The 26,460-nt window shown below is 44.2% G+C and overlaps 1 protein-coding gene across 3 annotated transcripts in view; it reads right to left on the bottom strand.

Moving 5' to 3' along the window:
* Positions 1-26,460, bottom strand: part of trappc8 (trafficking protein particle complex 8) — a 109,076-nt gene that overhangs the window by 28,622 nt on the left and 53,994 nt on the right. For all 3 annotated transcript variants that reach the window (XM_039002835.1, XM_039002836.1, XM_039002837.1), the window contains 6 exons: positions 18,267-18,442; positions 17,989-18,063; positions 16,012-16,138; positions 15,745-15,902; positions 12,343-12,809; positions 7,126-7,282 (listed from right to left, as the gene is read on the bottom strand). In XM_039002835.1, the coding sequence (XP_038858763.1) occupies positions 7,126-7,282; positions 12,343-12,809; positions 15,745-15,902; positions 16,012-16,138; positions 17,989-18,063; positions 18,267-18,442 (1,160 nt within the window). The remainder of the gene's footprint in view (positions 1-7,125; positions 7,283-12,342; positions 12,810-15,744; positions 15,903-16,011; positions 16,139-17,988; positions 18,064-18,266; positions 18,443-26,460) is intronic.

Here is a 26,460-nt window from a genome sequence, read left to right as displayed (position 1 = left end):
TATGCAACAGTTTGGGCCGCCTGGCTCATTGCGAACTAATTTGCCAGAATTTTACGCAATTATGACATAACATTGAAGGTTGTGCAATGTAACAGCAATATTTAGACTTAGGGATGCCATCCGTTAGATAAAATACGTAACGGTTCCGTATTTCATTGAAAGAATAAACGTTTTGTTTTCGAAATGATAGTTTCCGGATTCAACCATATTAATGACCTAAGGCTCGTATTTCTGTGTGTTATTATGTTATAATTAAGTCTATGATTTGATAGAGCAGTCTGACTGAGCGATGGTAGGCACCAACAGGCTCGTAAGCATTCATTCAAACAGCACTTTCGTGCGTTTTGCCAGCAGCTCTTCGCAATGCTTTATGACTTCAAGCCTATCAACTCCCGAGATTAGGCTGGTGTAACCGACGTGAAATGGCTAGCTAGTTAGCGGGGTGAGCGCTAATAGCGTTTCAATTGTCATTCGCTCAGACTTGGAGTAGTTGTTCCCTTTGCTCTGCATGGGTAACGCTGCTTCGAGGGTGGCTGTTGTCGATGTGTTCCTGGTTCGAGCCGAGGTAGGGGCGAGGAGAGGGATGGAAGCTATACTGTTACACTGGCAATACTAAAGTGCCTATAAGAACATCCAATAGTCAAAGGTATATGAAATACAAATCGTAGAGAGAGAAATAGTCCTATAATAACTACAACCTAAAACTTCTTACCTGGGAATATTGAAGACTCATGTTAAAAGGAACCACCAGCTTTCATATGTTCTCATGTTCTGAGCAAGGAACTTAAACGTTAGCTTTTTTACATGGCACATATTGCACTTTTATTTTCTTATCCAACACTTTGTTTTTGCATTATTTAAACCAAATTGAACATCTTTCATTATTTATTTATTTATTTTATTGATGTATTATATTAAGTTAAAATAAGTGTTCATTCAGTATTGTTGTAATTGTCATTATTACAAATAAATAAAAATAGAAAAATCGTCCGATTAATCGGTATCTGTTTTTTGTCCTCCAATAATCGGTATCGGTGTTGTAAAATCATAATCAGTCGACCTCTAGTTCAAACACACCAAGACAGTCGTGAAGATGGCACGACAACGCCTATTCCCCCTCAGGAGACTGAAAAGATTTGGCATGGATCCCTAGATCCTCAAAAAGTTCTACAGCTGCACCATCGAGGGCATGCTGACTGGTTGCATCACCGCCTGGTACGGCAACTGCTTGGCATCCGACCGTAAAACGCTACAGAGGGTAGTGCGTACGGCCCAGTACATCACTGGGGCCAAGCTTCCTGCCAGAGGCCCTCTATACAAGGCAGTGTCAGAGGGAGATTTTTTTTTGTCAAAGACTCCAGTCACAAGTCATAGACTGGTCTCTCTGCTACAGCACGGCAAGTGGTACCGGAGCACCAAGTCTAGGTCCAAAAGGCTTCTTAACCTGTTGAGGACAGAGGGCGCTGTTTTCACTTTGGGGGAAAATCGTGCCCAATTTAAACGGCCTCGTACTCAATTCTTGCTCGTACAATATGCATATTATTATTACTATTGGATAGAAAACACTCTCTAGTTTCTAAAACCGTTTGAATTATATCTGTGAGTAAAACAGAACTCATTTTGCAGCAAACTTCCTGATAGGAAGTGGAAAATCTGAAATCGATGCTCTGTTCCAGGGCCTGCCTATAAATGGGCTTCATATATATCAGTATACATGCACTTCATACGTCTTCCACTAGATGTCGACAGGCAGTGAGAGAAGAAATGGAGTGTATAACTTGATCTGGGGTCAAATAAAAGCTCTCGGCATGACGCGTCACCAGCTTCCTGTTTTCTGGAGAGCGCATGAAGGGACCTGGTTTTGCCTTCTGTAAAGCTGTCGTTATGGACGACTAATATCTCCGGCTTTGATTTTATTTGATACATGTGACAATATCATCGTAAAGTATGTTTTCAATATAGTTTTATTAGATTATTGAAATTTATTCGGGACGTTAGGCGTGTTGCGTTGTGTGCCTTTGTTCAGGAAGGAGAGCTTCGCGCCACTTTGCTAGCTTTCCGTGCTAATTGACTGGAGAAGAGGACATTCTAAAACCAAACAACGATTGTTCCCGACAAAGGACCCCTTGTACAACATTCTGATGAAAGATCATCAAAAGTAGGACCCATTTTATGATGCTATTTCATATATCTGTCGAACATGTGAAATAGTCGTTTGCGCCCAGATTTTGGGTACTCTCTCGCTATAACTAAGCTGGATGTCGTAATGAAGTTATTTTTAGAATTCTAACACGGCGATTGCATTAAGAACTAGTGTATCTATCATTTCCTATACAACATGTATTTTCTAGTAACGTTTATGAATAGTTATTTGGTCAGAATAGTTGTGTCATAAAAATATCCGCACATTCTGGGAAAAAGATGCTACGTTAGCACAATGTATAACCACTGATTTCAGCTCTAAATATGCACATTTTCGAACAAAACATAAGTGTATGTATAACCTGATGTTATAGGACTGTCATCTGATGAAGGTTTATGAAGGTTAGTGAAAATTAATATCTTTTGCTGGTTTATTCCCTATCGCTAACGTGCCTATTGCTATCGCTAACATTTACATTTAAGTCATTTATCAGACGCTCTTATCCAGAGCGACTTACAAGTACATACATTCATACTTTTTTGTACTGGCCCCCCGTGGGAATCGAACCCACAACCCTGGCGTTGCAAGCGCCATGCTCTACCAACTGAGCCACACGGGACCCGGAGAGCGCATGAAGTGCCTTGATGAATGAATGCGGTAGTGTGGTAGGCTATTGTAGTAAGCTAATATAATGCTATAGTGTTTTCGCTGTAAAACACTTAAATCTGAAATATTGGCTGGATTCACAAGATGTTTGTCTTTCATTTGCTGTACACCATCGATTTTTCAGAAATGTTTTATGATGAGTATTTAGGTATTTGACGTTGGTGTCTAATTACTCTGGCTGCTTCGGTTCTATTTCTGACGGTAGCTGTGATGGTAGCTGCAATGTAAAACTGATTTATACCTCAAATATGCACATTTTTCGAACAAAACATAGATTTATTGTATAACATGTTATAAGACTGTCATCTGATGAAGTTGTTTCTTGGTTAGTTAGGTTGGCTTTGTGCATGCTACCTGTGCTGTGAAAAATGTCTGTCCTTTTTTGTATTTGGTGGTGAGCTAACATAAATATATGTGGTGTTTTCGCTGTAAAACATTTTAAAAATCGGACATGTTGACTGGATTCACAAGATGTGTATCTTTCATTTGCTGTATTGGACTTGTTAATGTGTGAAAGTTAAATATTTCTAAAAAATATATTTTGAATTTCGCGCTCTGCCTTTTCAGTGGAATGTGGGAGGAGTTCCGCTAGCGGAACGCCGGTGCCAGACAGGTTAACAGCTTCTACCCCCAAGCCATAAGACTGCTGAACAATTCATCAAATGGCCACTTGGACTATTTGCATTGACACCACCCCCTTTGTTTTTACATTGCTGCTACTCGCTGTTTATTATCTATGCAGTTACTTTACCCCTACCTACAGTGGTTCGTCCTTTAAAAGTTGCAACATAGTTTTCTATGGCACGTTATTTAAGTGCCAACCACTGGTACTATTAATGCTAGTTAGTGCTAGTTTGACCACCAGAGGGCATCTTTGAGAAGCATTTGATAGCCTTCAATAGTTGCTGTACTAGAGAATTTAAAACCTTTTTGTAAGAACATAGTATATGGGACTGATTTTAAGAAAATGTGCTTAATTTGATTAATATTATGGTGTTTCTATTCCAAGAAATTAAAAACCATCAGTTTCCGTTAGGATGGAACGGAAAATATGGCGCTGTACAACGTGAAGGTCGGGAGAAGGCTACAGTGGGCTATTTAGCGAAATAATCCCTGTGTCGTGCGGGCACGCGGGAGACCAGGGTTCAATTCCCCGACGGAGAGGAAGGAGTAGCCTGTCCTTGTAAATTTGAATTTGTTCTTAACTGATTCCATATGTGTTATTTCATAGTTGTGATGTATTCACTATTATTCTACAATGTAGAAAATAATAAAAAATAAAGAAAAACCCTGGAATGAGTAGGTGTGTCCAAACTTGAGGCCATCAAGACGTTTTGGCTAGAGGAATTGACGATATTATAATGCAACAAATACATTGATCATCTCAGCAAGGTTTTACCTGTGATCGTGGAAGTGCAACTAAAATGTAGTTTAAATAACCATCTGCATTTTGAATGTCTTTTTTCTAGATATTTTATTAACGAAAGCATAAAGATATTGATGAACAAATACTGTACTGCTGTTGAGTCACAAATGTAACACTAGAGTACTTAAGCATTGAATACATTGCATGTAGGGGGATGTTCACACCTACAGTAGCCGGGCTATAAAGAGTATTGTCCTGATAATCGGCCTACAAGTGTTTGAAAACCAGTTTTCAAAATGTCACCAGCTGTCCATCACTACTGTAAATAATAAAACAGCATCTTGTTTACATTCTTTATTGTAACCACAATGTCACAAATAATTTGTATCTACCGTTCCAATTACTCTTAGAGTTTGGGATTAATTTGATTAATATTATGGTGTTTATACTCCAAGAAAAACCCTCTGGGTTTCCGTTAGGATGGACCGGAAAATATGGCGCTGTACAACGTGACGGTCAGGAGAAGGCTACACAGTACTGGGCTATTTAGCTAAAGAATCCCTGTGTCGTGTGCTGGCACGCGGGAGACCGGGGTTCAATTTACCGATGGGGAGGAAGGAGTAGGCTGTCCTTGTAAATAAGAATTTGTTCTTAACTAAATAAAAGGTTACACTAAGAGCATAACATTTCTACACCATCCCCAAACAGAGATTCAGTCAAAATAAAAATCTCATTGATTTATCAAGACCAGTCCCCATGCTTGTCTCACAGCAGCGCGAAACGGTGCTAAAATAGTTGTAGGCTAATGCTTCAAATCCTATTGCTTCTAACTTCAATATGCTCTTCAAATAACTTAACAGCACATTACTCAACACTAGTGAGACTCATGTCGCCTACGGTAGGCCTACAGTATATTGAAAAATATGATGTGATAATTAAATAGAGGATTGGAGGATTCTAAATTAAAACCAAAAGCCGCCTCATGGGTCTCCCGGTGGCGGCCACGCCACTGGGGAGACCTCATCCACAAAGTATCAAAATACAGAGAGGTGTTGGTAAAGGTATATTGTCCTGCTAATAGCCCATAATGGGCTATTATAATACTATACATGGTGCCCAGGACAGGATAACCAAAACATTTATTTATTAAAGACTATCAGAAAGAATGTTGGTACTTGTTTATTTTGATCCAAAGCCATGAATGAGTGAGTCACTCAGCTTTATGTCGGTGCCAGCTATATGACTGTGCCATCAACTTGATAATATATAACGATATTTTGGGGGGTGTTTAGTTTTCAAAAAAAACAAAAGTGAGCGATTGTAATCTGAAAAAAGGCCAAAATAATATTTGTAAAGGCTAAAACATTGATTTCTGTTTTTAGAGGGAGAGAAACGCTGGGCCAATTGTGCGCCTCCCAATCACGGTCGGATGTGATGCATAATAATAATAATGACAATAATGATACCCAACTTAGAAATACATTTGACAATAGAATTCTCCCCCTACCTTCCATCTCGGCAAGTCTATTGTCCAGCTACCTGCTCGAACAGCGGGAAAGTTTCCTTAGGCAGCGCCATTATTAGTGCAATGCCCCTTAAAGTGTTGCTCTATGTACCCAGTGTGGCGGGGTGGGGGTCCAACCCCCTCTCGCTTCCTCCGTTCCCCGTGGGCTAAGTCTGTCTTCTGTGCGCGGCTCTGCGGCCCGCCCCCTGCCCTTGTGCCTTGCACGCTTTCAGTGGATACAGCCGGAGAACTGCAAGGCAGTCCCATTGTGCGCCACTCGGGAGCCATGACCAACATATATTGTCCTGCTAATAACAGGGTTAATAAGATATGTGAGAATATCCAAGGGGCTTTTATATCATTCTAAATTAATAATAATAACAATCGCTTTGTTTAAAAAATTATATTTGAGATGATTTCGTTTTCAAATAACGTAAAATGAGCGAGAAAAAGGCCATTCTTGAACATGGGGTGAGACAGTTACTAATTTGTAAATAAAACCAGTTTGTTATTTAGAATGATTTATTCTGTATATAAAGGGAGAGAAACCAAAAACCTACAGTCATCTCAATGGGGCCGGCACAGGTATTGAACCAGCATCTGTAGCAACACAGCTTGCACTGCAGTGTCTTAGACCGTTGCGCCACTCAGGCGCTGTACAATGTGACCGGTTGGGAGTGGCCTACAGTACTACAGTAAGAGCAAGATAATCCTAACAAAATAGAATAATAAAAACCTTAGTGTAACAACAGTTTTAGTAAGTAATACTGAAGTCTGCACAATTATCAGTTTCTATTTAGGTTTATGTCGCCCATTAATTGTCAGTTAGAGACACAGTAGGACCCAAAAGCATAATCAGTGCTCTAACTCCCCCTTGCGCTGGTCTGGAGCAATGAAGTGGTGACGCAGGGTACCGTACTAAACCACAAATTACCTCTAAGTACCGCAGCATAATCACAAAACTTTTAATGGAGCAACCACTGTGCATGTACAAATCACCTCAACTATCCTGTACCCCCGCACATTGACTCTGTACCGTTACCCCCTATATATAGCCTCGCTATCGTTATTTATTTTTTACTTTCGTTTATTTATTTATTATATATTTTCTTAACTATGTTCTTAAAACTGCATTTTTGGTTAAGGGCTTGTAAGTAAGCATTTCATGGTAAGGTCTACACCTGTTGTAATATGCGCATGTGACAAAAAAGCCATGGCAAAATGTGTACAATCGCAGGAAATTTGCTTTAAATGCAACTCTTTCCTCATCCCCATGACAAATGTGTACAATTGTAGGAAATTAGCTTTAAAACAGCAACATTTCTCTGGAGCCAAGAGGGCCTGAATGCATGTGACCATGAATAACAATGTTCCATCAAATGTCAGCTTGACAGAGTGATTAAGTGACATATGAGTATCGCGTTGACACGTGTGTGTTGAGCTCACTGTGTTGATGTTCTCCACATCGACAAAGACCAGCATGCTGCCATTCCTCCCCTCCTCTCTCTCCTCCTCGGGCAGTGTGTTACTACGGCAGGCGGTGGCCCGGACCGACAGAGAACGACTGGCACAGATAAATACTGTGTGACGCAGCACCCTGTGACTGAGGGAGGGGGAGATTGGGGAGCGAGGGAAAGGAGAGGGAGCGAGAGAGAGAAAGAGGAGATAAGAGGCAGGTAGGAGATGGAGGGAGGGTAGAGAAAGAAACAGATGAAGGTAACGAGAGATTGAGTAATTTAAATATGTTCTTGTCATGCATTTATAACTATATAGTTTCAACTACAGAAACCATGTCTCCAAAATGTCCCAGAATTAAAATTACACCATTTCACTTAAACAGGGATGATCAGGGACATTCTGTGAGATTTGAAAGGCCCCTATGAAGGGAAAAAATAAATTAACTTCTAAAGTAGCATGAGCATATGGTTTCTCAAAAGTGCCCCGATTTGACCTCATTCTATCGCCAATGAGCTGAGCAGTGAGCACCGTGATTTAAAGCGAGACCGACGAACATTCAGGGGTACATTCAGGATAACTAAGGCTGCATTTACACAGGGAGCAAAATATCTGAATTTGGCTGCCTGTGTAAATGCAACTTGGGGTGCCGACACCTACAATAATTACCGGAACCATTTTTTATTCCACATCTGCATCTCAGTGTTAGGTGTCACTACAGACCCTGGTTCGATTCCAGGCTGTATCACAACCGGCTGTGATAGGGAGTCCCATTGGGCGGCTCACAATTGGCCCAGCGTCGTCCGGGTTAGGCAGTCATTGTAAATAAGAATTTGTTCTTAACTGACTTGCCTAGTAATCATAAGGTGAATGCACCAATTTGTAAGTCGCTCTGGATAAGAGCGTCTGCTAAATGACTTAAATGTAAATGTTAAATAAAGGTCCCATAATTTTTTTAAACTGGTGTAAAGTATATTCAGACTGATGTAAAGTATATTTAATTTAATCATAGTATTCCCTTTGAAGAAGAGACACGAGGAATCTCTCATGATTCACTCTTTGTTTCGTGTACCAGTGAATAACTTTCAACTCTCCTTATGCCTCGGTCCTACTTTAATATAAAAGGCTGCTCTTGCTACCCTAATCTCTTTCACGTTACACTGTTTTGGCTTGTGTAATGTGTAGTGAGTGAATACCAGTCTTCTCTCTCCAATTGTGTGTGTAGATTTCATGTTTTTTTTTTTTTACTAGATCACCTGTTCTTTATCTTTATCGTAATGATAATAGATAGTTTCTTGCATCAGGCAGCTTTCCCACGGCCCTACCTGAATATAATAGCTCCTCTCTCCTACCTGATAAGCAGTCTGCTAGTAGGCCTAATGTGTAGTGAGTAAAAGGCTTCTCTCTTGAATAACTCTCCCCTATGTGATTATAACAGGGTGCTCCTTCTCTCTCCCCTACCTGATTATAACAGCGTGCGCTCTCTCTCCGCTACCTGATTATAACAGCGTGGCTCTCTCTCTCCACTACCTGATTATAACAGCGTGGCTCTCTCCCCACTACCTGATTATAACAGCGTGGCTCTCTCCCCACTACCTGATTATAACAGCGTGGCTCTCTCCCCACTACCTGATTATAACAGCGTGCGCTCTCTCTCCCCACTACCTGATTATAACAGCGTGGCTCTCTCCCCACTACCTGATTATAACAGCGTGGCTCTCTCTCCCCACTACCTGATTATAACAGCGTGGCTCTCTCTCCCCACTACCTGATTATAACAGCGTGCGCTCTCTCTCCCCACTACCTGATTATAACAGCGTGGCTCTCTCCCCGCTACCTGATTATAACAGCGTGCGCTCTCTCTCCGCTACCTGATTATAACAGCGTGGCTCTCTCTCCCCACTACCTGATTATAACAGCGTGCGCTCTCTCTCCCCACTACCTGATTATAACAGCGTGCGCTCTCTCTCCCCACTACCTGATTATAACAGCGTGCGCTCTCTCCCCCCACTACCTGATTAGAACAGCGTGCGCTCTCTCTCCCCACTACCTGATTAGAACAGCGTGCGCTCTCTCCCCGCTACCTGATTATAACAGGGTGCGCTCTCTCTCTCCACTACCTGATTATAACAGGGTGCGCTCTCTCTCCCCACTACCTGATTATAACAGCGTGCGCTCTCTCTCCCCACTACCTGATTATAACAGCGTGGCTCTCTCTCCCCACTACCTGATTATAACAGCGTGGCTCTCTCTCCCCACTACCTGATTATAACAGCGTGCGCTCTCTCTCCCCACTACCTGATTATAACAGCGTGCGCTCTCTCCCCGCTACCTGATTATAACAGGGTGCGCTCTCTCTCCCCACTACCTGATTATAACAGCGTGCGCTCTCTCTCCCCACTACCTGATTATAACAGCGTGCGCTCTCTCTCCGCTACCTGATTATAACAGCGTGGCTCTCTCCCCGCTACCTGATTATAACAGGGTGCGCTCTCTCTCTCCACTACCTGATTATAACAGGGTGCGCTCTCTCTCCCCACTACCTGATTATAACAGCGTGCGCTCTCTCTCCCCACTACCTGATTATAACAGCGTGGCTCTCTCTCCCCACTACCTGATTATAACAGCGTGGCTCTCTCTCCCCACTACCTGATTATAACAGCGTGCGCTCTCTCTCCCCACTACCTGATTATAACAGCGTGCGCTCTCTCCCCGCTACCTGATTATAACAGGGTGCGCTCTCTCTCTCCACTACCTGATTATAACAGGGTGCGCTCTCTCTCCCCACTACCTGATTATAACAGCGTGGCTCTCTCTCCCCGCTACCTGATTATAACAGGGTGCGCTCTCTCTCCCCACTACCTGATTATAACAGCGTGCGCTCTCTCCCCGCTACCTGATTATAACAGGGTGCGCTCTCTCTCTCCACTACCTGATTATAACAGGGTGCGCTCTCTCTCTCCGCTACCTGATTATAACAGGGTGCGCTCTCTCTCTCTCCGCTACCTGATTATAACAGGGTGCGCTCTCTCTCTCCACTACCTGATTATAACAGCGTGGCTCTCTCTCCCCACTACCTGATTATAACAGCGTGCGCTCTCTCTCCCCACTACCTGATTATAACAGCGTGCGCTCTCTCTCCCCACTACCTGATTATAACAGCGTGCGCTCTCTCTCCCCACTACCTGATTATAACAGGGTGCGCTCTCTCTCTCCGCTACCTGATTATAACAGGGTGCGCTCTCTCTCTCTCCGCTACCTGATTATAACAGGGTGCGCTCTCTCTCTCCGCTACCTGATTATAACAGCGTGCGCTCTCTCTCCCCGCTACCTGATTATAACAGCGTGCGCTCTCTCTCCCCGCTACCTGATTATAACAGCGTGGCTCTCTCTCCGCTACCTGATTATAACAGCGTGCGCTCTCTCTCCGCTACCTGAGTATAACAGCGTGGCTCTCTCTCCCCACTACCTGATTATAACAGCGTGCGCTCTCTCTCCCCACTACCTGATTATAACAGCGTGCGCTCTCTCTCCGCTGCCTGATTATAACAGCGTGGCTCTCTCTCCCCACTACCTGATTATAACAGCGTGCGCTCTCTCTCCCCGCTACCTGATTATAACAGCGTGCGCTCTCTCTCCCCGCTACCTGATTATAACAGCGTGGCTCTCTCTCCGCTACCTGATTATAACAGCGTGCGCTCTCTCTCCGCTACCTGAGTATAACAGCGTGGCTCTCTCTCCCCACTACCTGATTATAACAGCGTGCGCTCTCTCTCCCCACTACCTGATTATAACAGCGTGCGCTCTCTCTCCGCTGCCTGATTATAACAGCGTGGCTCTCTCTCCCCACTACCTGATTATAACAGCGTGCGCTCTCTCTCCCCGCTACCTGATTATAACAGCGTGCGCTCTCTCCCCGCTACCTGATTATAACAGCGTGCGCTCTCTCCCCGCTACCTGATTATAACAGGGTGCGCTCTCTCTCCGCTACCTGATTATAACAGCGTGCGCTCTCTCTCCGCTACCTGATTATAACAGCGTGGCTCTCTCTCCCCACTACCTGATTATAACAGCGTGCGCTCTCTCTCCCCGCTACCTGATTATAACAGCGTGCGCTCTCCCCGCTACCTGATTATAACAGCGTGGCTCTCTCTCTCCGCTACCTGATTATAACAGCGTGGCTCTCTCTCTCCACTACCTGATTATAACAGCGTGGCTCTCTCTCTCCACTACCTGATTATAACAGGGTGCGCTCTCTCTCTCCACTACCTGATTATAACAGCGTGCGCTCTCTCTCCGCTACCTGATTATAACAGGGTGCGCTCTCTCTCTCCACTACCTGATTATAACAGGGTGCGCTCTCTCTCTCCACTACCTGATTATAACAGGGTGCGCTCTCTCTCTCCGCTACCTGATTATAACAGCGTGCGCTCTCTCTCCGCTACCTGATTATAACAGCGTGGCTCTCTCCCCGCTACCTGATTATAACAGGGTGCGCTCTCTCTCTCCACTACCTGATTATAACAGGGTGCGCTCTCTCTCTCCACTACCTGATTATAACAGGGTGCGCTCTCTCTCTCCACTACCTGATTATAACAGGGTGCGCTCTCTCTCTCCACTACCTGATTATAACAGGGTGCGCTCTCTCTCTCCACTATCTGATTATAACAGCGTGCGCTCTCTCTCCGCTACCTGATTATAACAGGGTGCGCTCTCGCTCTCTCCACTAGCTGATTATAACAGGGTGCGCTCTCTCTCCGCTACCTGATTATAACAGGGTGCGCTCTCGCTCTCTCCACTAGCTGATTATAACAGGGTGCGCTCTCTCTCTCCACTACCTGATTATAACAGGGTGCGCTCTCTCTCTCCACTACCTGATTATAACAGCGTGCGCTCTCTCTCCGCTACCTGATTATAACAGGGTGCGCTCTCGCTCTCTCCACTAGCTGATTATAACAGGGTGCGCTCTCTCTCCGCTACCTGATTATAACAGCGTGCGCTCTCTCTCCCCTACCTGATTATAACAGGGTGCGCTCTCTCTCTCTCTCCACTAGCTGATTATAACAGGGTGCTCTCTCTCTCTCCCATACTTCAATGGCTGATGTAATGTGGCTTGTGTAGTGTGTACTGAGTTCTCTCTTGAATAACTCTCCCCTACCTGATCTTGACTTGCGTAGTGTGTAGTTAGAATACCAGACTACTCCCCACCTGATCTTTCCTCCTTTCTCGGCGCTCTCGTAGTAGAACAGGAAGTTGATCTCATGGACTCCTTCCTGGTCTGGTCCTCTCAGCCACAGGGGTAGCTGGGTAGATTCTCCAGGCGTTAGCGTTCCCTCTCCTAGAGGGATCTCTGCTACCCTTTTACCCCCCGTACCAAACACTCCTCCTCCCGACCCAAAGTCAGCCGCCGACACCAGCGTTACCGCGGTTACCGACCCGGGCGTGGCTCCTGGGGGTGTGGCCAGGGTCTTGTAGGCAGAGCAGTTCTCAAAGGAGGTGGGGCTGAGGGGGGTGAGGGGTGTGGCTAGGGAGGAGCTTCCGAAGGTAAAGAAGTCTGGGTGCGTGGACGCCACCCGCAGGCCGCACAGGGGAACGTGACTCACATTACAGAATTCCACGTAGGCCTTCCTGATCTCACCACATAGTAGGGCAGTAGGAAACTGGAGGAAGAATACCTGGAAGGGTAAAAAAAAAAAAAAAAAAAAAAAGCAGACAGAGACAGACAGGAGGGGAGAGAGATGGTGACGGAGACATGGGGACAGATAGAGAGGGGTTAGTTATTGTGCGACCTACTCCAGTGTAGCTTTCTCCTCAGGAGAAAGACAGGCAAATATAAAGCAGAAACTGGGAGGGACTTGGCTGCAAGTCATTTTTAAATATATACTAGTCTGAATTAACCCCATAATTACTCCCATACTGTCCAGTTCAATCTAAAATGGTAAAACATTTTTTTTTTTTAAATAAGTAAAAAGATGAAATCCTTAAAAGATGGAATAGTTAGAAACCACCCCCATTTCATTTCCACGACTATGTATGAAACAGTTTATGTATGTGCATGGACCAAAGACACATATACACCTAAACAAATATATATATACAGCACCAGTCAAACGTTTAGACACACCTACTCATTCAAAACGTTTTTCTTTATTTTTACTATTTTCTACATTGTAGAATAAGTGAAAACATCCAAACTATGAAATAATACATATCGAATCATCTAGTAACCAAAAAAGTGTTAAAGATTCTTCAAAGTAGCCACCCTTTGCCTTGATGACAGCTTTGCACTCTTGGCATTCTCTCAACCAGCTTCACCTGGAATGCTTTTCCAACAGTCTTGAAGGAGTTCCCACATATGCTGAGCACTTATTGGCTGCTTTTCCTTCACTCTGCGGTCCAACTCATCCCAAACCATCTCAATTGGGTTGAGATCAGGTGATTGTGGAGGCCCTATCATCTGATGCAGCACTCCATCACTCTCCTTCTAGGACAAATAGCCCTTACACAGCCTGGAGGTGTGTTGGGTCATTGTCCTGTTGAAAAACAAATGATAGTCCCACTAAGCGCAAACCAGGATGGCGTATCGCTGCAGAATGCTGTGGTAGGCATGCTGGTTAAGTGTGCCTTGAATTCTAAATAAATCCCAGACAGTGTCACCAGCAAAGCACCCCTACACCCTCACACCTCCTCCTCCGTGCTTCACGGTGGGAACCACACATGCAGGGATCATCTGTTCACCTACTCTGCGTCTCACAAAGACACAGCGGTTGGAACCAAAAATCTCAAATTTGGACTCGTCAGACCAAAGAACAGATTTCCACTGCTCGAGTTTCTTGGCCTAAGCACGTCTCTTCTTCTTATTGGTGTCCTTTTGTAGTGGTTTCTTTGCAGCAAATCGACCATGAAGGCCTCATTCACGCAGTCTCTTCTGAACAGTTGATGTTGAGATGTGTCTGTTACTTGAACACTGAAGCATTTTTTTGAGCTGAAATTTCTGAGGCTGGTAATTCTGATGAACTTGTCCTCTGCAGCAGAGGTAACTCTGGGTCTTACTTTCCTGTGGCGGTCCTCATGAGAGCCAGTTTCATCATAGCGCTTGTTTTTTTTATTTTTTAGAACAACTAAAATAACAAATATAGCTAGCTGCAAGAAGCAATGCTCGAGGTTCAAGCTTTGGACCCATAGCACCACCAGCAGGACAAATTGGACATATTGCTCTAGGATGAGCTAATTATGTACTCCTTATCATGCTTTACAAATATCAGAACTCAAAATCAAACAAATCATGCAATATGCTTTTGATGTATTTTGGACCATTTTCAATGATGTTGACTACTTTCAAATGCCTTCTCTAGAACCGCTGCGCCGATTGGCACCAAATATGGTGTATATGTTATGTTATGTACCCGTCTTCTATTTTCCAGGACTCTAGCGCAAGCAATATGGCCGTTATGAGCCAATGAGCTTGTGTGAATGTTTTTTCCTATCCACCATGCAGTCAAACTGAACCATAGTTTACAGCTAACAATAAGAGTCGTTGTCCACAAAGCAGCACGGAGGGCTCACAAGCTCCTGTCTACTCCTCACTTTGGATTGGTGGATACATTATTTTAATATTCGATTAGAGTTGTTGACGTCAACCGCCTGTATTCTATGGAGAGAGATGCTATGCTACTAACCTCATGTCATGAATATGCATAGCAATATAAAGGACTATTATTTTTTAAATAAATTTGCTGGAATGTTACGTGTCCTACTTATATCAGTACACTTGTAACAACCTAAGCATTACGAAACTTCTATTAGATCAAATAAACCTCACGTAGCAAATAAGCTATTAAATGTTTTGTCGACCAAATTCGACACACTTTGCCCTACATTTTAAAAAACTCTGATTGGTGAGCGAAAGAAACGAAACAACGCCTCCTGCTGGAGAAGACAGATTTTCACCTCTTCCTTTCTGGCTAGACTCATGTGTGCCAAAAAGGTCAAGAGATATATATGTGCCGTTATAGCGCCACCCTATGGTCAATCAGAGTGCTTGCATAATGTTGAGTCTTGGCAGTGTTTGGAACATGTGTACCAAGTTTTGTTACAATACTGATGGCTTGTTATTGAGCCACCATGTGGCCAATTGGCACAGCATGAGAGGATGTGACGCATGGGCCTTGACCATCATGTAAAGTTGCCTTACCATCTTGCTGGAATTTTATTATTATTTTTTTTCACCCATTTGGCAGAAGGTACATAAAACACCAAGAAATACAAGGTTTCCCCAGCCTCGCTGCTTGAACCTCAAAATATAATATCTTCCATATTCAATTTCTATCAAAAATAAAACACCATATTAAAAAGCAGAAGAATATCTTAAATTTACCTTATACAAAACCATAGACTTTTTACAATTACATCTAAACTGTTAGAAAATTTAATTTGATACATATCAGGGTTAATTTGCTCATCTATGGCCATACTATTGGGTCAAATGACATTCATTAGACCTAGGATTCATTGAATGTATAAAATGAATAGTTTCGTTTCAAAATGACATAAAGAAATCACTGAAGCTCATTTCTGGTTAAGGGGTAGTGCACAGTGGTGAGTCAGTACCTCCAGCAGGGGCATTGGAGGGGTGATGGTGGGGTCAAGACGTCGGTCAGGACCGTGGCTGACAGAGGTCTTCTCCTCCTTGGTCTGGTTCAACCGCGGTCCCTGAATCTCTAGGTCCTGTCGACCACGAACCGATGTCCCTGCGGTCGCTGAGGGACCTGTAGAGAGGACCGCAACCACAACAACGGTCGGGTGAGAAGGACCAAAACAAGTTTATAGCATTGGTTTTACAGTGTGTGTGTGTGTAACTGCATGACCATGTGTTACCTTGGTTCTGCGAGAAACTGTTGCTGTTAATAGTAGAGTCTCCAGTAGAAGGGGTGGAGGCCAGGTTATAGACCAGACCCAGGATGCTGAGCTGACCTGTCTGGCGAGGAAGCAGCTTCAGACGAGCCTGCCAGGAGAGGAGGCAAAATACAGAGATACAGTTGAAGTCGGAAGTTTACATACACCTTAGCCAAATGCATTTAAACTCAGTTTTTCACAATTCCTGACATTTAATCCTAGTAACAATTCCCTGTCTTATGCCAGTTAGGATCACCACTTTATTTTAAGAATGTGAAATGTCAAAATAATAGTAGAAAGAATAATTTATTTCAACTTTTATTTCTATCATCACATTCCCAGTGGGTCAGAAGTTTACATACACTCAATTAGTATTTAGTAGCATTGCCTTTAAATTGTTTGACTTCGGTCAAACATTTTGGGTAGCCTTCCACAAGCTTCCCACAATAAGTTGGGTGAATTTTGGCCCATTCCTCCTGACAGAGCTGGTGTAACTGAGTCAGGTTTGTAGGCCTCCTTGCTCGCACGCGCTTTTTCAGTTCTGCCCACATATTTGCTATGGGATTATAGTCAGGGTTTTGTGATGGCCACTCCAATACCTTGACTTTGTTGTCCTTAAGCCATTTTGCCACAACTTTGAAAGTATGCTTGGGGTCATTGTCCATTTAGAAAACCCATTTGCGACCAAGCTTTAACTTCCTGACTGATGTCTTGAGCTGCTGCTTCAATATATCCACATAATTTTCCTCCCTCATGATGCCATCTATTTTGTGATGTGCACCAGTCCCTCCTGCAGCATAGCACCCCCACAACATGATGCTGCCACCCCCGTGCTTCACGGTTGGGATGGTGTTCTTCGGCTTGCAATCCTCCCCCTTTTTCATTCAAACATAACGATGGTCATTATGGCCAAACAGTTCTATTTTTGTTTCATCAGACCAGAGGACATTTCTCCAAAAAGTACAATCTTTGTCCCCATGTGCAGTTGCAAACCGTAGTCTGGCTTTTTTATGGCGGTTTTGGAGCAGTGGCTTCTTCCATGCTGAGCGGCCTTTCAGGTTGTGTCGATATAGGACTCGTTTTACTGTGGATATAAATACTTTTGTACCCGTTTCCTCCAGCATCTTCACAAGGTCCTTTGCTGTTGTTCTGGGATTGATTTGCACTTTTCGCACCAAAGTACGTTCATCTCTAGGAGACAGAACGCATCTCCTTCCTGAGCAGTATGATGGCTGCGTGGTCCCATGGTGTTTATACTTGTGTACTATAGTTTGTACAGATGAAGGTGGTACCTTCAGGCATTTGGAAATTGCTCCCAAGGAAGAACCAGACTAGAGGTCTACCATATTTTTTCTGAGGTCTTGGCTGATTTCTTTTGATTTTCCCATGATGTCAAGCAAAGAGGCACTGAGTTTGAAGGTAGGCCTTGAAATACATCCACAGGTACACCTCCAATTGACTCAAATGATGTCAATTGGCTTTAGAAAATTCTGATAGGCTATGACATCATTTACTGGAATTTTCCAAGCTGTTTAAAGTCACAGCAAACTTAGTGCATGTAAACTTCTGACCCACTGGAATTGTGATACAGTGAATTATAAGTGAAATAATCTGTCTGTAAGCAATTGTTGGAAAAATGACTTGTGTCATGCACAAAGTAGATGTCCTAACCGACTTGCCAAAACTATAGTGGTTGTGGTTGAAAAACCAGTTAATGACTCCAACCTAAGTGTATGTAAACTTCCTTCTTCAACTGTATCAGAAAGAAGAGTCATATACTGTTATCACATGACAATGATGAGAGAGGGGGAGAGAAAGAGAGAGATTGAACATGGAGTTAGAGAGAAGTCACAAAAAATGAGGCGGAGAAAGAAAGAGGTAGAGAATGAGGGAGAGAAAAAAATGGTAAGAGAGCGAGACCAAGAACGGCAGAAAATCAGAAAAGATACCACCGCTTACCACTCTTGTCTCCTCGGGGCTCATGTAGAACTCTGGGATGACTTCTGTGGTGATGATGTCATCTTTCTGCACTGTCTGGAACGAGGCCGGTTGTAAAAATGAGAGGTTAACGAGTTGAATCTGACGATTTAAATGAAAAGTAACTGCTTTTACAGCACTGTAGCCTCACAGAGCGAAGGTAACACCAACAGTTGCTCTGATTCAGAGGGGTTGGGTTAAATGCGGAAGACACATTTCAGTTGTAGAACTGACTAGGTATCCCCCTTTCCCTTTCTTACCATGGGAGCGATGGCCTCCTTCTCATTGCTGATGGTGACAGCGTCTCCAACCATGACGTCCTGCGGTTGTGGTCGAGAGAAGTCTTTGAGCGTGAACTTCCAGAGCAGCGAGAGGTCTGAGAGAACCAGCGGAACCTTTAGAGGGTTCCGGAACGCCACCTCAACTATGATGGGTTCTACATAGGAGCAGAAAGAGAGACACCAGGATGAGGACAAACACAACCAAAGAAATGTGAGGATATCTAAGTATAGTGAATTCAAAACCATACGTAATATACAGTACACAGAGTACACAAAGATTAATAAAACCTTCCTAATATTGAGTTGCACCCTTTTTTGCCCTCTGAACAGCCTCAATTCGTTGGAGCATGGACTACAGTGTCCAAAGCATTCCACAGGGATGCCGGCCCATGTTGAATCCATTGCTTCCCACAGTTGTGTGACTTTGGCTGAATGTCCTTTGGGTGGTGGACCATTCTTGATAGACCCGGGAAAGTGTTGAGCATGAAAAACCCCTCTCTCAGTTCTTGACACACTCAAACCGGTGTGCCTGGCACCTACTACCATAACCCGTTCAAAGGCACTTAAATCGTTTGTCTTACCCATTCACCCTATGAATGGCACACATACTAGGGCTGACCCCATTTAGTCGACTGGTCGATTGTTTGGTTGGTTGACCGAGATTCCATTAGGCAATAAAAAAAATAACTTGTGTACAAGACACCTGTCTGAGTTGACTAATCAATTGCGTAATGCAGAGTCCAAGACATGTGCTACCAAAATTGTGTATGGTTATATTACGTAAGAACAATGGTGCAACACTAATATAAATATTATTTTATAACAAATGTGCTTTCTCCCCCGTTGGATAACGGTGGTTGTCCGAGGTTCTGAAACACCAGCGTGCTGTTGAATTGGCACCTTTTCCTAAACCATGTTGCTATGTGCATAATAGCAAAGTTACCCACTGCAGAGTTGAGACGAGAAAACAGCCCTTCAATTTTGTAACTTTTATTTTACCTTTATTTAACTAGGCAAGTCAGTTAAGAACAAATTCTTATTTTCAATGACGGCCTAGGAACAGTGGGTTAACTGCCTTGTTCAGGGGCAGAACGACAGATTTTTACCTTGTCAGCTCAGGGATTTGATCTTGCAACCTTTTGGTTACTAGTCCAACGCTCTAACCGCTAGGTTACCTGCCGCCCCTTGCCTTAACGGTCTATGAAAAATGAGGAGAGAGGAAACCAACTTAATTAGGTATATAATCAATAGCCTAACTGTTAAATAAACCGTTCCATGTCGGCAATTGCATTCACGAATGCATGCGACTGATTTTAGTCGTGCTCAGAAGACTCTTCCAGAACGAGTACAAGGAAACAAACAACTAAGAGAAAGGACATTGTGACATCTTGTGGACAATCAGAGACTTACACCCGAGAACGAAGGAGACGGCCATCCAAAGAACAAGGCCTACGTCGAACCTCTCTCACTAAGCGGAACTCGGCCCACGAAGGTCTGGGCCCAACAGAGTTACCCCACAGATACCCAACGAAGACCTTAAACACGTAAATACATGCATTACACTTCTTACAGATAAGAGTGGCAGTTCGGGGCAAGGTATTAGGGCTAAACTAAGCGTAGTTTACAAATGTATCCAAGTGTTGCTCTCTCTCTCTTTAAAGCGCCATCTTGTGTAACACGTGTCATATTGTGTTGGTCCGTAGAGAGCCTCGGTCTCATGACCACCTGAGTGGTCTGGCAGAGAGACTCGGTCTCATGACGCGCGGTCACGAGAGAGTATGCTCTCGTTCCAACGCTTTTCTTCAGACAATGAAATTCTCCGGTTGGAACCTTATTGATGATTAATGTTAAAAACATCCTAAATATGGATTGCATACATCATTTGACTTGTTTATACGACCTGTAACGGAACTTTTTGAGTTTTTGTCTGGAGGAAGTTCTCGTGCTTCATGAAGATGGATTACTGGGCTGAACATGCTAACAACAAGTAGCTAAATGGTGGGCTTTATGGAACAAATCAGTCATTTATTGTCGAACTGGGATTCCTGGGACTGCCTTCTGATGAAGATCATCAAAGGTAAGTGAATATTTAGTGTTTTTTGTAGCTTCTGTTGACGCCAAAATGGCGGCTATTTCTTTGGCTATTTTGGGTTCTGAGCGCCGTTCTCAGATTATTCTTTTTCCGCAAAGTTTTTTTGAAATCTGACACAGCGGTTGCAGAGGATAAGTTTATCTTTAATTCTGTGAATAACACTTGCATCTTTTATCAATGTTTATTATGAGTATTTCTGCAAAATCACCGGATGTTTTGGAATCAAAACATTACTGCACGTAACGCACCAATGTAAACTGAGATTCTTTGATATAAATATGCACATTATCGAACAAAACATACATGTATTGTGTAACATGATGTCCTATGAGTGTCATCTGATGAAGATCACCAAAGGTTAGTGATTAATTTTATCTATATTTCTGCTTTTTGTGACTCCTATCCTTGGCTCAAAAAATGTCTGTGTGTGTGTTTGTGACTTGGCTCTGACCTAACAATCATATGTTGTGCTTTCGCTGTAAATCATTTTTGAAATCGGACACCATGGGTAGATTAACAAGATGTTTATCTTTCATTTGCTGTATTGGACTTGTTAATGTGTGAAAGTTACATATTTCAAAAAAATATTTCTGAATTTCGCGCGCTGCCTTTTCAGCGGAATGCTGTCGGTGTTCCGCTAGCGGAACCCCTGGGCTAGAAAGGTTAAATTGAGGTAATTGAGGTAATATGTACATGTAGGTAGAGTTATTAAAGTGACTATGCATAGATGATAACAGAGTAGCAGCAGCGTAAAAGAGAGGGCGAGGGGGCAATGCAAATAGTCTGGGTAGCCATTTAACTAGATGTTCGGGAGTCTTATGGCCTGGGGGTAGAAGCTGTTTAGAAGCCTCTTGGACCTAGACTTGGTGCACTGGTACTGCTTGCAGTGTGGTAGCAGAGAGAACAGTCTATGAGTAGGGTGGCCTTCCTCTGACACCGCCTGGTATAGAGGTCCTGGATGGCAGGAAGTTTGGCCCCAGTGATGTACTGGGCCATACGCACTACCCTCTGTAGTGCCTTGCGGTCGGAGGCCGAGCAGTTGCCATACCAGGGAGTGATGCAACCAGTCAGGACGCCCTCGATGTTGCAGCTGTAGAACCTTTTGAGGATCTGAGGACCCATGCCAAATCTTTTCAGTCTCCTGAGGGGGAATAGGTTTTGTCGTGCCCTCTTCATGACTGTCTTGGTGTGCTTGGACCATGTTAGTTTGTTGGTGATGTGGACGCCAAGGAACTTGAAGCTCTCAACCCGCTGCACTACAGCCCAATCGATGAGAATGGGGGCGTGCTCGGTCCGCCTTATACTGTAGTCCACAATCGTCTCCTTTGTCTTGATCACGTTGAGGGAGAGGTTGTTGGCCTTGCACCACTAGGTCAGGTCTCTCCTCCCTATATTCTGTCTCGTTGTTGTCATTGATCAAGACTACCACTGTTGTGTCATTGGCAAACTTAATGATGGTGCTGGAGTCATGCCTGGCCGTGCAGTCATGAGTGAACAGGAAGTACAGGAGGGGACTGAGCACACACCCCTGAGGGGCCCCCGTGTTGAGGATCAGCGTGGCGGATGTGTTGTTTCCTACCCATACCACATGTGTTGTTACCTACCCTTACCTCCTGGACTTCCCGTCAGGAAGTCCAGGATCCAGTTGCAGAGGGAGGTGTTTAGTCCCAGGGTCCTTTGAGGGCACTATGGTGTTGAACGCTGAGCTGTAGTCAATGAATAGCATTCACACATAAGGGTTCCTTTTGTCCAGGTGTGAAATGGCAGTGTGGAGTGCAATAGAGATTGCATCATCTGTTGGGGCGGTATGCAAATTGGAGTGGGTCTAGGGTTTCTGGGATAATGGTGTTGATTGTGAGCCATGACTAGCCTTTCAAAGCACTTCATGGCTACAGACGTGTGTGAGTGCTACGGGTCAGTAGTAATTTAGGCAGGATACCTTAGTGTTCTTGGGCACAGGGACTATGGTGGTCTGCTTGAAAATAGTTTAATATTCCAACAGGGGGAGGCAATAGACAGGTCAAGGCAGGCAGGGGTCAGTAAACCAGAGGAAGGCAAAGGTACAGGTCGGCAGGCAGGCTCAGGGTCAGGAAAAGTGGTCAGGCAGGCGGGCTCAGAGTCAGGACCGGCAAGGGTCAAAACCAGGAAATGGGAGACAAAGGGTTGTGAGACATGGGTTTGACTCTGGACACATGAAAGTTGGGATGTATATGAAGGGTACGGGTAACAGAAGATGAACAGCAGAGGGGCTAATGATCTTGGAAATGGGGAATGGGCCGATAAACCGGGGGGAGAGTTTGCGGGATTCCACCCGGAGGGGCAGATCCCGGGTGGATAGCCATACCTTCTGCCTGAGAAGATACTGGGGAGCCGGGGTCCGATGGCGATCCGCTTGTCGTGGATACCTGGTCTTGAAGACTTGAGGGCCGACCGGGCTCTCCTCCAGGTTCGACAACAGCAGCGGACAAACATCTGGGCAGAAGGTATGCCGCCGACCTCTTCCTGCTCAGGGAAAGTGCGGGGGCTGATACCCCAGGGAACACTCAAAGGGTGATAGGCCCGTGGCAGAGCAGGGAAGGGTGTTGTGGGCGTATTCCACCTACACAAGCTGCTGGCTCCAGGTGGTGGGGTTGGCGGAGACCAGGCAGCGCAGGGTAGTCTCGAGGTCCTGGTTGGCTCGCTCCAACTGATCATTGGACTGGGGGTGGAACCCAGAGGACAGGCTAGCCGATGACCCAATGACGGTGCAGAACGCCTTCCAGAAGAGAGAACTGAGGGCCGCAGTCAGATACCATGTCCACAGGCAATCCATGGATCCGGAAGACGTGCTGCACCATGACTTGGGTCGGCTCCTTGGCAGAGGGTAACTTGGGGAGAGGAAGGAAGTGGGCGGCCTTGGAAAAGCGATCCACCACGGTCATGGCGGTGTTGTCATCAGACGATGGGAGACCCGTGACAAAGTCCAGGGAGATGTGAGACCAGGGGCGATGTGGGCAGAGGTTGGACGAGGCCAGCCGGAGCTTGTCGAGGCGTCTTCCGTGCATAGACCGTGCAGGCGGCGACAAAGGCGGCGACGTCTGGAACCATGTTTGGCCACCAAAATCGTTGTCGCACGAAGGCAAACATCCGGTTATCAACCGGTGTCGCTCATTCAGCCGACAGAAACGGTTCTCCCCATTAAGCAGCGAGTCGGAGTCAGAGGCCAAGCCTTCTCTGGTCTCTACTCCTCCCGTTACGGGGTCTGAGACGCCGAAGCCTCCCACCATTAACTCTGACAAATTGAAAACCCTAGTCATTGGCGACTCCATTACCCGCAGTAATTAATCATCCAGCAATCATACACTGTTTACCAGGGGGCAGGGCTACCGACGTGAAGGCTAATCTGAAGATGGTGCTGGCTAAAGCTAAAACTGGCGAGTGTAGAGAGTATAGAGATAGTTATCCACGTCGGCACCAACGATGTTAGGATGAAACAGTCAGAGGTCACCAAGCGCAACATAGCTTCAGCGTGTAAATCAGCTAGAAAGATGTGTTGGCATTGAGGAATTTTCTCTGGCCCCCTCCCAGTTAGGGGGAGTGATGAGCTCTACAGCAGTCTCAACTCAATCGCTGGTTGAAAACTGTTTTCTGCCCCTCCCAAAAGATAGAATTTGTAGATAATTGGCTGTTAGCCAGCATGCCAGCTTAGTGGAGTCTGCCACTAGCACAGTCAGTGTAGTCAGCTCAGCTATCCCCATTGAGACCGTGTCTGTGCCTCGACCTAGGTTGGGCAATACTAAACATGGTGGTGTTCGCCTTAGCAATCTCACTAGAATAAAGACCTCCTCCATTCCTGACATTATTGAAAGAGATTGTGATATCTCACATCTCAAAATAGGGCTACTTAATGTGAGATCCCTCACTTCCAAAGCAGTTATAGTCAATGAACTAATCACTGATCATAATCTTGATGTGATTGGCCTGACTGAAACATGGCTTAAGCCTGATGAATTTACTGCGTTAAATGAGGCCTCACCTCCTTGTTACACTAGTGACCATATCCCCCACGCATCCCGCAAAAGGCAGAGGTGTTGCTAATATTTACAATAGCAAATTTCAATTTACAAAAAAAAACCTGACGTTTTCGTCTTTTGAGCTGCTAGTCATGAAATCTATGCAGCCTACTCAATCACTTTTTATAGCTACTGTTTACAGGCCTCCTGGGCCATATACAGCGTTCCTCACTGAGTTCCTATCGGAGCTTGTAGTCATAGCAGATAATTTTCTAATTTTTGGTGACTAATATTCACATGGAAAAATCCACAGACCCACTCAAAGGCTTTCGGAGCCATCATCAACTCACTGGGATTTGTCCAATATGTCTCCGGACCTACTCACTGCCACAGTCATACTCTGGACAGTTTTGTCCCATGGAATAAATGTTGTGGATCTAAATGTTTTACCTCATAATCCTGGACTATCTGTCCACCATTTTATTATGTTTGCAATCTCAACAAATAATCTGCTCAGACCCCAACCAAGGATCATCAATAGCCATGCTATAAATTCTCAGACAACCCAAAGATTCCTTGATGCCCTTCCAGACTCTCTCTGCCTACCCAAGGACGTCAGAGGACAAAAATCAGTTAACCACCTAACTGAGGAACTCAATTTAATCTTGCGCAATACCCTAGATGCAGTCGCACCCCTAAAAACATTTGTCATAAACTAGCTCCCTGGTATACAGAAAATACCCGAGCTCTGAAGCAAGCTTCCAGAAAATTGGAACGGAAATGGCGCCACACCAAACTGGAAGTCTTCCGACTAGCTTGGAAAGACAGTAGCGTGCAGTATCGAAGAGCCCTCAGTGCTGCTTAATCATCCTATTTTTCCAACTTAATTGAGGAAAATAAGAACAATCCGAAATGTCTTTTTGATACTGTCGCAAAGCTAACTAAAAAGCAGCATTCCCCAGAAGAGGATGGCTTTCACTTCAGCAGTAATAAATTCATGAACTTCTTTGAGGAAAAGATCATGATCATTAGAAAGCAAATTACGGACTCCTCTTTAAATCTGCGTATTCCTCCAAAGCTCAGTTGTCCTGAGTCTGCACAACTCTGCCAGGACCTAGGATCAAGGGAGACACTCAAGTGTTTTAGTACTATATCTCTTGACACAATGATGAAAATAATCATGGCCTCTAAACCTTCGAGTTACATACTGGACCCTATTCCAACTAAACTACTGAAAGAGCTGCTTCCTGTGCTTGGCCCTCCTATGTTGAACATAATAAATGGCTCTCTATCCACCAGATGTGTACCAAACTCACTAAAAGTGGCAGTAATAAAGCCTTTCTTGAAAAAGCCAAACCTTGACCCAGAAAATATAAAACAACTATCGGCCTATATATCCACTATTGTTTTCACTATATATTTTACCTCTTGGGGATGTCATTGGAAAACATAATGCTATGCGGATGACACACAGCTGTACATTTCAATGAAACATGGTGAAGCCCCAAAATTGCCCTCGCTGGAAGCCTGTGTTTCAGACATAAGGAAGTGGATGGCTGCAAATTTTCTAATTTTAAACTCGGACAAAACAGATATGCTTGTTCTAGGTCCCAAGAAACAAAGAGGTCTTCTGTTGAATCTGACAATTAATCTTGATGGTTGTACAGTCGTCTCAAATAAAACTGTGAAGGACCTCAGCGTTACTCTGGACCCTGATCTCAATTTTGACGAACATATCAAGACTGTTTCAACCATCACTCATTCATATATCTTTATGTACATATTCTTTATCCCTTTACACTTGTGTGTGTATAAGGTAGTAGTTGTGGAATTGTTAGGTTAGATTACTCGTTGGTTATTACTGCATTGTCGGAACTAGAAGCACAAGCTATTCGCTACACTCGCATTAACATCTGCTAACCATGTGTATGTGACAAATAAAATTTGATTTGATTAAGGACAGCTTTTTTCCATTTACGTAACATTGCAAAAATCTGAAATTCTCTGTCCAAAAATGATGCAGAAAAATGTATCCATGCTTTTGTCACTTCTAGGTTAGACTACTGCAATTCTCTACTTTCCGGCTACC

The sequence above is a fragment of the Salvelinus namaycush genome, chromosome 10 (genome assembly GCF_016432855.1).
Source record: "Salvelinus namaycush isolate Seneca chromosome 10, SaNama_1.0, whole genome shotgun sequence".
NCBI lineage: Eukaryota > Metazoa > Chordata > Actinopteri > Salmoniformes > Salmonidae > Salvelinus > Salvelinus namaycush.
This window is presented reverse-complemented; position numbering and strand designations above follow the sequence as displayed.